The following is a 10894-nucleotide window of genomic DNA, read 5'->3' on the forward strand; positions in this document are numbered from 1 at the left end:
ATGCCAGGCACACTTTTCTCCTCTTCAATGTTAAGACTGGGAAATATGAAGCCCCGCGCGGTGGCTCACGCCTGTAATCCCAACACTTTGGGAGGCCGAGGTGGGTGGGTTGCCTAAGCTCAGGAGTTCAAGACCAGCCTGGGCAACCTGGCAAAACCCTGTCTCTACCAAAAATACAAAAAATTACCTGGGCATGCTGGTGCACACCTGTGGTCCCAGCTACTCAGGAGGCTGAGGTGGGAGGATGGCTTGAGCCCGGGAGGCAGAGGTTGCAGTGAGCCGAGATCACACCACTACATTCCAACCTGGGTGACAGAGGGGGAACCCGTCTCAAATAAAAAAACACATCACAAATGTGCTCTGAAAGGACAGGTGCTTTGCCTGAGGCTGCAGAGATCCTCTTTCTTACCCTATAATCTACCTCTAACGCAATGGTTCTTGACCTAATTTTCCTGCGCCCCAAGACACCCGACAGCTATGACACACCCACTCCCATCAGTTCAGTGTCTGGCTATGACAGCGATCCTCACCAGGGCTGAGGGCCTCTCCTGGAGTTGCAGAAAAGCCCTGTGGGAACGCACATTGGCTAGGCAGAGGGGTTTATCTTAGCTTTGAGAATCACACATCTCGTTTAGTTATAATGTGGCTGTACAGTTTTAATTGTTTAATTTTTAAATGTTTTAATTATTGAAAAATATTTCCTGATTCTAAAGGTAATTCTTGACAATTAGAGAAAATAAGTCATCTGCACACCACAGTATGACCACAATCAGAATTTTTGCATATTGCCTTCTACTATGAAACTATCTAGCTATACAAAAATAAACTGGGATAAGCAATTTGGCATCTTTTTTATTATCTTCATTTTTTTAAAGGCATGATCTCATTCTGTCGCCCAGGCTGGAGTGCAGTGGCACGATCTCAGCTGACTGCAACTTCCACCTCCAAGGCTCAAGCGATCTTCCTGCCTCAGCGATCCACCCGCCTTGGCCGCCCAAAGTGCTGGGATTGGAGAATAGAGCCGTGAGCCGGACCTTGCGTTTTTTCTCTTAACAACACAGATCCAGAGCATTTCTGGGGTCACCAAAAACTCTTTAGAAACCTCCCCATTTCACTCTTTTCTCAAACTTCCTAAGTATGTTAGCTTTATATTAGTTTTTCATAAATTTCATTTAGTTTCCTCTAATCAAACTTCCAAATGATGATTTTCAGTTTAATTAATTAATCAGGAGATTTAAAAGGTTTTCTCGACCACTGTCACCAAACTTGGCTACTATTGAAAGCCCCACAGGCACTCTGCTGCATGGAAAATCCAGGCTCCTCTCAGACCTGGCCAGTGAAACAGAAAGAGGCATCCATTCCACGCCACCCGACAGGCTCCAGACAGCCACAGACACACAAATACATCCACTCCTCGACAGGCTCCAGACAGCCACACACACACAAGTACGTCCACTCCTCGACAGGTTCCAGACAGCCACAGACACACAAGTACGTCCACTCCTCGACAGGTTCCAGACAGCCACAGACACACAAGTACGTCCACTCCTCGACAGGTTCCAGACAGCCACAGACACACAAGTACGTCCGCTCCTCGACAGGCTCCAGACAGCCACACACACAAGTACGTCCGCTCCTCGACAGGCTCCAGACAGCCACACACACACAAATACATCCACTCCTCGACAGGCTCCAGACAGCCACAGACACACAAATACATCCACTCCTCGACAGGCTCCAGACAGCCACAGACACACAAGTACGTCCGCTCCTCAACAGGCTCCAGACAGCCACACACACACAAATACATCCACTCCTCGACAGGCTCCAGACAGCCACACACACACAAGTACGTCCGCTCCTCGACAGGCTCCAGACAGCCACACACACACAAGTACGTCCGCTCCTCGACAGGCTCCAGACAGCCACACACACACAAGTACGTCCGCTCCTCGACAGGCTCCAGACAGCCACACACACACAAGTACGTCCGCTCAACAGCAATGTATTCTCACCCGCCTCCTCACAGTAACACTAAATTCACTCTTGATACACTGAACTCTACTTTAAACCATGGACACTCATAATTTACAAGTGTTTACTGTAGGTCCATGAGGTATACAGACGGTTTTTGCCCAAGATCTAACACTAGTTAAATTATAAGCTATTCCACTACTTTCTACTACCTTTTCATTCAGATCCACAGGAATCTGGCTTGGTAGATGACCTGCTAAGTGAAACTCTGAGACTACAGAAGTAAAGACAACCCTATTTCACAAATTTCCTGAGTTACTCTAAGAGACGTGACTACACATTAGCATATACACGGGGCACACGTAGACAAGACAGGGAACTGAATCTGCGGAATGACAAATATCTTGAGTTTTCAGTAGTTTTAAAAAAATACAGCATATACACAAACACCACAAGAGGTGAGAACCTGATGGTTTCCTACATAATTTTCAAATCTAACACATCTTTTTGTTTTGGTGAATCAGCAACTACTATCTTTATCGTAGCTATTCCCAAATGTCTATCTCCAGCTAATTCCTAAAATTCCCCTTTCATACAAAATGATGAGCTATAAAGGCTTTTTGTGAAATCTCAAAAAAGACAATCACACAGTATATCGTCTTTTAAAATTTATTTTAAAAATCAGTATGTCCATTAAAAAAAGTTTGGAAGGATCTGCCAAGATGGTCACAATAACGGGGATCATGAGCTCCACACGCAAATACCCAAGTACTTATTTCCACCCAGATGACCTGAGTATGCTCAAACTCAGGCTCACCCTTACACCCCACTCCAGCCCTACTTGCCACTGAAACCTGCTCTTTCTCCTTACACCCAGTAACTGGGTAAAGCGTAAAGCTGCCAATGCCCACCCAGTCAGCCAAATCTGGCTACCTAGAAACCAAAGTTCCAAATCCTTAACTTACGGTCATGCACAGTGGCTCAAATCTGTAATCCTAGCACTCTGAGAGGATGAGGCAGGAGGGTGGCTTGAGGCCAGGAGTTCAAGACCAGTCTGGGCAACACAGCAAAGCCCAGTCTATTAAAAAAAATTAAAAATCAGCTGGGGCTGGGCGTGGTGGCTCATGCCTGTAATCCCAACACTTTGGGAGGCCGGGGTGGATGGATCATGAGGTCAGGAGATCAAGACTGTCCTGGCCAACATGGTGAAACCCCATCTCTATTAAAAATACAGAAATTAGCTGGGTGTGGTGGTGCGTGCCCGTAATCCTAGTTACTCAGGAGGCTGAGGCAGGAGAATCACTTGAACCTGGGAGGCAGAGGTTGCAGTGAGCTAAGATCATGCCATTGCACTCCAGCCTGGGGGACAATAACGAGACTTTGTCTCAAAAAAGAAAAGAAAAGAAAAGAAAATCAGTTGTGTGAAAAATATTTGGGCCAGGTGCAGTGGCTCACGCCTGTAATCCCAGCACTTTGGGAGGCCGAGGTGGGAGGATCACATTAGCTCAGGAGTTCAAGACCAGCCTGGGCTTCATAGTGAGATCTTGTTTCTACTAAACAATTTTTAAAATTAGCTGTGTGTGGTGGCATGCACCTGTAGTACCAGCTACTCAGAAGGCCAATGTGTGGGGAGCGCTAGAGCTCGGGAGTTCAAGGCTGCTATGACTGTGCCACTGCACTCCAGCCTGGGCAATAGAGTAACACTCTGTTTTAAAAGAAAGGAAGAAAGAAAAAAAGCATTTCACTGAGAGGCATGTGGTCTCCAAAAAACTGGCGACCATAAGCCTAGAACACAGATCTCCCAGGATCCTTGCTCTCCCTCCTCAGCCTCATCTGTGAGTCTCTATTCACGGTGCACATCCTGTGTCTCCTGTTTCTGCGCCTTGGTCCTATGTTTAGAAGGGCCTTCTGTAGCGTCCAGCCCTACAGGGTCTTGTGGGTTTTCTCTTTGTGTGCAGAGACGAGAGATTATAGAAAGACAGACACGGAACTAAGCAGTAGTAGGAAAGACAGCTGGGCCCAGGGGACCACCACCACCAGTGCGCGGAGCCCAGTAGTGGCCTCGAACGCCTGGACGCACTGCTATGGATTGCATACAAGGCAAGGGGGCAGGGAAAGGAGTGTGAGTCATCTCAAATGATGGATAAGGTCAAGCAAGTCACATGTCCACGTGACAGGGGGCCCTTCCCTTTGTGGTAGCTGAAGCAGAGAGGGAGGACAGCATATGTCAGCATTTTTCTATGCACTCATCAGAAAGATCAAAGACTTTAATGCTTTCACTAATTCTGCTACTGCTATCTTCTAAGAACTTAAAAGGAGGAGCCAGGTGTACAGACGGAACAGGAAAGTGGACCAGGAGCGTGACCATTGAAGCACAGCACCACAGGGGGACATTTAAGCCTCCGGATGACTGCGGGCAGGCCAACTGGTGGAGCAGAGTGTTCTCTAATTTCCCCAGGGAAAGGGAGACTCCCTTTCACAGTCCGCTAAGTAACAGGTGCCTTCCCAGGCACTGGCGCTACCGCTAGACCAAGGTGCCTTCAAACGGCCCTTATCCAGGCGTGACAGAGGGCTCTCTCTCTTGTCTTCTGGTCACTTCTTACGATGTTCCTTCAGCTCCTAACTCTGTATGGCCTGGTTTTTCCTTGGTTATAATAATGAAACAAAGATTAATACTAAAGACTAATGATTGATAATATCCATATATAATCATCTCTATATCCTATTTCTATTATAACTTTTCTTATTCTAACTATTTCCTTTATCATACTGGAAGAGGCTGTGCCTTCAGTTTCTTCCCTCGGCACCTGTGTTGCTTTCCGCCCATACCTTCCTTCCCTCATCATCCTGGAAGAGACACCTGGCTGCTGGCTCTGTCTAGAATACTGTCCTGCCAGACTGCTGCAAGCTTGACTCCTCCTTGTCCCTCAGGTCTCAGTTTAGAAGGAACCACCTCATAGAGAGCTTCCCATTAAGCTCCTTTATCTAAAGGACCTCCCGCCCATGCATCACGCTCTGTCAGGGAACCTGCTTGGGATCACAGCCACCATGTTTGATCATCTACAGTGTATCTGTTGATTTATTTCTTGTCTTCCTCCCTACACTAGACTCCATGAGACCAAGACCAGATCTGTCATGTTTACACTTCTCCCTGGTTTCTAAAAATAGTACCTGACACTTAGTAGACATTTAATAAACGACGGCTAGGTTTTACTGAATGAATACATGAATGAATCTCTCAAGCTCGGCAGACAGGCTACCTCCTCTCTGAAGTTGTAATTTTCCTTGGAAGAACTGGTCTTTGTTTCCTTACCGCACCATCCCATCGTCACTTACGGCATTCACCAGGGTCTCCCACCACTTGACCCTGCACACCTCAAGGGCATGGACTGGATCTTATTCATCTCTGTACCCCCAGCACCTGGGATAGTGACTGACAACACATGACAGGCACCTACTGAACAAATGCTGACTGAAGAAATGAAAACTAAGCGGAACTCTCGCTGCCCTTCTCCCAACTCTGCTGCTTCCAGTTCTGGTCTACTCCTCACCCAAACACCCAAAAAACAATTTGGAAAGAAAATCCATCTCTATAGGCAAATCACCGGACAAAAAATAACAAAACATAAAGCCTAAAAATTTGTCTCTTGAGGCCAGGCACAGTGGCTCACACCTGTAATCCCAGCACTTTGGGAGGCTGAGGCGGGTAGATCACGAGGTCAGGAGTTTGAGACCAGCCTGGCCAACATGGTGAAACCCCATCTCTACTAAAAACATAAAAATTGGCCGGGCGCGGTGGCTCAAGCCTGTAATCCCAGCACTTTGGGAGGCTGAGACGGGCGGATCACGAGGTCAGGAGATCGAGACCATCCTGGCTAACACAGTGAAACCCCGTCTCTACTAAAAAATACAAAAAACTAGCCGGGCGAGATGGCGGGCGCCTGTAGTCCCAGCTACTCGGGAGGCTGAGGCAGGAGAATGGCGTAAACCCCGGAGGCGGAGCTTGCAGTGAGCTGAGATCCGGCCACTGCACTCCAGCCTGGGTGACAGAGCGAGACTCCGTCTCAAAAAAAAAAAAAAAAAAAAAAAAAAAAAAAGAATCGCTTGAACCTGGGAGGCAGAGACTGCAGTGAGCCGAGACCATGCCATTGCACTCCAGCCTGAGTGACAAGAGCAAAACTCCATCTCAAAAAAACTAATAAACAAAAATAAAAATTTACATCTTGAAATAGAGGTGAAAGTGGCTTCATGATTCTGGGCTTCTCCTGCCTGCCTCACCCCCACCTTTCCCTACTACATTATAAAAATCCCTTCCACTTTCCATTACAGCAGAAAATCTGGGAGGACTCTCACAACCTACGGGCACAATTATTATTAATATGTTCACTATACAACGAATTCCATTCCAACACAGTGTGGCTCACTGCCCCAGGTGGTGACGATGGAGTTTGATTTGAATTTCACTCTCCCTTGTTTATCAAGGGCCGGTAGATGATCTAGTGTAGCACGCAAAGCATGACACCCAGGATGCGCCAGAAGCCGCTGAAAGGAAGGAAACCTGAAACTCTACTTACTTGCTCTGTTGGGAACAGGGTGTTGATATATTCGACAGCATTGAAATCTGCTCGATCTAGAGGGTCCTGGCTTGGAAACACCTATATAGAAAGAGAGGATTATATATAAAAACAGCTGGTACACCGTAAATATATATATATATAATTTTAATTTGTCAATTAAAAGGAAAATAAAGGGTCAGGCATAGTGACTCAAACCCGTAATCACAGCTCTTTGGGAGGCCAAGGCGGGTGGATCACCTGAGGTCAGTCTCTACTAAAAATACAAAAATCAGCTGGGTGTCGTGGTGCACACCTGTAATCCCAGCTACTCAGGAGGCTGAGGCAGGAGAATCACTTGAACCCAGGAGGTGGAGGATGCATGAGCCAAGATCACACCACTACACTCCAGTCTGGGCGACAGAGCAAGACTCTATCTCAAAATAAAATTAAATAAATAAATAGATAAATAAATAAATATATAAAAATAAGGCTGGGTGGATCGCTTGAGCTCAGGAGTTGGAGACTGGCCCGGGCAACATGGCGAAACCACATCTCTACAAAAAAAATTAGCTGGGTGCCACGGCACATGCCTGTCGTAGTCCCAGCTACCTGGGAGGCTGGGGTGGGAGGATCACCGGAGCCCAGGAGGTTAAGTTGCAGTGAGCCGAGACTGTACCACTGAACTTCAACCTGGGTGACAGGGTGAGATCCTGTCTCAAAAACAGTCCACCTCTGAGAAATATAGCTAACTCCCTAACAACCCGAAGAACATGCAACAAGGAGGATGACACAAGCAGCCAAATTATCTGCTGGACACTGGGTCTCACCAGCTTGATAGAGTTATAACTGTGGGAAGCAACTTCATCTCTGAAGAAGCCTTCCAAAGAAATACAGAGCCAAAGAATCCAAATGTCTTCTAAGACAACTGTTAGAAAAGTTGAAGCCTTCTACCACATCAAGGGGAGGTAGATGAGAAGCAACACCCTGTCTCAAACACACACACACACACGTACACACATACACACACACCTCTATAAATGGGACAATACATTACTTAGTACAGTGGCAGGCCCACGGTAAGTATTAAGAGTCAACATATGTCAACTACTGGTACAGTGGAAATCACGTTTAACTTAGACACGAACCCGGGAAGCGGAGCTTGCAAGGAGCCGAGACTGCGCCACTGCACTCCAGCCTGGGCGACCCAGCGAGACTCCGTCTCAAAAAAAAAAAAGAAAAGAAAAGGGCTTCTCAGGGGCCATTAAATAAGACATGATGGAATTGTCCATTTCCTCAATCATAAATCCCTTTCTTAAATCATAAAACTTCATGACAATTCCTTTAAGGGAGACTTTCTCCCTTTATCAGGAGCAATACCCTGCAGTATTAGAAATCATTATTTCTGACGGGGTGCAGCGGCTCACACCTGTAATCCCAGCACTTTGGGAGGCCGAGGCGGGCAGATCGCCTGAGGTCAGGAGTCCGAGACCAGCTTGGCCAACATGGTGAAACCTCATCTCTACTAAAAATACAAACATGAGCCGGGCGTGGTGGCGGGCTCCTGTAATCCCAGCTACTCGGGAGGCTGAGGCAGGAGAACCGCTTGAACCCGGGAGGTGGAGGTTGCAGTGAGCCGAGATGGCACCCCCGCACTCCAGCCTGGGCGACAGAGCGAGACTCTGTCTCAAAAAAATAACATAACATAACATAACATAACATAACATAACATAACATAAAATAATCCCTATTTCTAATATCATTAGCCTTAAAATTTCAATAAACTTGCAAAGGGAAGAGTTCCTGCAGGCAGGGCCGCGCGTGGTGGCTCACGTCTGTAAACCCAGCACTTTGGGAGGCCGAGGCGGGCAGGTCACTTGAGCTGAGGAGTTCGAGACCATCCTGGCCAACACGGTGAAACTCCCGTCTTTACCAAAAATACAAAAATTAGCCAGGCGCGGTGGCGGGCGCCTGTAATCCCAGCTACTCGGGAGGCTGAGACAGGAGAATCGCTTGAACCCAGGAGGCGGAGGTTGCAGTGAGCCGAGATCGCGCCATTGCATCCCAGCCTGGGCGACACAGCGAGACTCCATCTCAGAAAAAAAAAAGGTCCTGCAGGGAAAAGAGACTCTGGGAGTATTCTCCGACCTCAGCCAAACGATTCAACGGTAGGAATTGTCAACCTTTTAAGAATGGTAACGATGTCATTTTTCAACCCTTTCTCTCTGCTCTGCCATCCGCGTCAGAAATTAAAGTCATGCCCTCCCCCCAGTTCCAAGCCACTCGCGAGGGGCCAGCTTGCGAAACCGCGGCGTTGGCACGAGCCTGGTAAATGAATGAAGCCCCCACAGTCCCCAGAAACTGAAGATGCCACCCAAGGCCCGCATTCTCCTAGCGCCGTCCTCTCTCGGCGCACAATTCCTTTTCCCCAAAACCACCAGGACCCCCCGCCCTCGCCAAAGACAATCGAAGCCTAGAAAGGGTTCCCCTTCCTTTCCTTCTGATTCAGACACCCCTTCTCACTCGGGCCACCTCCCCACTTCACTTCCCTGCTGCCCCGGGCCCCGGCCCTCCGTCCACCCGCCGCGGCCTCCCCAGCGCCCGCGCTCGCGTCTCCCCTCCCGAGGGGCGGAACGCTCACCTGCTCGATGGCCAGCTGCACCTCGGGCGTGAGCTGCAGCACGGCTTCCAGCTCCTCCACGAACTCCAGTTCCTCCTCCTCCATCATTCCGCCACCCGGCCCCCTGCCGACCCCCGCCGCGAGCCCCACTCAAGCCTCCAGCCGCCCCCCAGGCCCCAGGACGGCAACCCTCTCGCGGCAGCCACCTGGCGAGCCCGGCTCCGTCAGCCGCTCTGTCAGCCGCTGCGGCACTTCCGGGAGGCCAGGGCACTTCCGGGACCGGGGAACTGTGGGATCGCGGCGGACCGAGAGGGGCTGCGTTCCTGTCAGGTCCCGGGTCTCCCCGGCAACGCTTTGCCCCGGCGGCCGCGCGTGCCCTCAGCGCGTCCTCAGGATGGCGCGGCCTCTTCGCTCCCCAAGGCGCGCCCCCCGCGAGGACCGCGAGGTTGGGGCAGGGCGGGGCCCCCAGCAGCACGCCCGGGTGAAAGTCGGCCCGGCGGCGTCGCGACCCACAGCCCACAGCCCCCGCAGGCAGCGCCGCGGCGACCCCTCAGCTCCCGGGGCCCCTCGGTCAGTGGCAGCGGGTGTCCAGGCCGTGGGGACGACGTGATCCCAGCTGGCACGTGGCGGTGTCGCCAGGGACCTTCGTAGGACGGGACAGCGTCCACTCGATAGAGAGGAATTCCCCGTGCGGCGGGCTCTGCGCAGTATGGGGAGAAACGCTTTTTGGTCGTTGTTGTTTTTCTTTTCTTTTCTTTTTTTTTTTTTGAGACGGTATCTGGTGTCTCGCTCTGTCGCCCAGGCTGGAGTGCAGTGGCGCGATCTCGGCTGACTGCAAGCTCCGCCTCCCGGGTTCAAGCGATTCTCCTGCCCCAGCCTCCTGAGTAGCTGGGATTACAGGCGCCCGCCACCTCGCCCGGCTCATTTATGTATTTTTAGTAGAGAGGAGGTTTCACCATGTTGCTCCTGACCTCGTGATCCGCCCGCCTCAGCCTCCCAAAGTGCTGGGATTACAGGCGTGAGCCACCGCGCCCGGCCAGAAACGTCTTTTTTAAAGCCAGATGACGCAGCGTCCTGGAGCTGGGGAGACGTTTACTGAGGTTGACTATCAGGGGTCTAAGTCCTGAATATTCCACCACTGATAAGCTGTGTGATCTGGAACAAATTACTACCCCGCATGGATGTGGAGAGGATTAAATATTAACAGCGCGATGCAAATTCAAGCTGGTAATACAGGAAATAGTGAGGTGCCCAGCCCTTACCCCCACAAAGGAACAAAGAAGCCAGATCACCCATCGCCCTGTGGAACCACCTTTCCTGCAGACGCTGAAAACAACCAGGGAATTGCAGGCCAAGAAGACTCGCTCCACCAGGTGAACCGGAAAACTCCAGGAGGGAAATGCGTTGGCGCCACTGAACTTTTTTTGTTGTTGTTATCAGAGTTGCTCAAAGTAAAAAATTGGAGCAGTATGGTTTTTTCTTTTATTTTTAATTGACAATAATTATATAAACAATGTAATTTCTAACACCAGAGGAATGCTAAAAAACATACATTGAAAAAAAAGAAAAAAAAGACAAAATAAAATATAAATTGAACCTGGTGCAGTGGCACAGGCCTGCAGCCCCAGCTGCTCCGGAGGCTGAGGCAGGGAATTACTGACTTTCTGAGACTGAATATCAGGGGTTTAGATCTCATCCCACCACTGAGGATTGCATGACCCCAGAGTTCGAGGCTGCGGTGAGCTAT

At 49.7% G+C, this 10894-nt stretch overlaps 1 protein-coding gene across 8 annotated transcripts in view; it reads right to left on the reverse strand.

The window, feature by feature from the left end:
• Positions 1–9385, reverse strand: part of VPS53 (VPS53 subunit of GARP complex) — a 174900-nt gene extending 165515 nt beyond the window's left edge. For all 8 annotated transcript variants that reach the window (XM_077969703.1, XM_077969702.1, XM_077969701.1 and 5 more), the window contains exons 1-2: positions 9169–9385; positions 6549–6629 (exon numbers count right to left, since the gene is read on the reverse strand). In XM_077969703.1, coding sequence (XP_077825829.1) covers positions 6549–6629; positions 9169–9255 — 168 coding nt within the window. In that variant the 5' untranslated portion in view covers positions 9256–9385. The remainder of the gene's footprint in view (positions 1–6548; positions 6630–9168) is intronic.
• Positions 9386–10894: the final 1509 nt, after the last annotated feature.

The sequence above is a fragment of the Macaca mulatta genome, chromosome 16 (genome assembly GCF_049350105.2).
Source record: "Macaca mulatta isolate MMU2019108-1 chromosome 16, T2T-MMU8v2.0, whole genome shotgun sequence".
Taxonomy (NCBI): Eukaryota; Metazoa; Chordata; class Mammalia; order Primates; family Cercopithecidae; genus Macaca; species Macaca mulatta.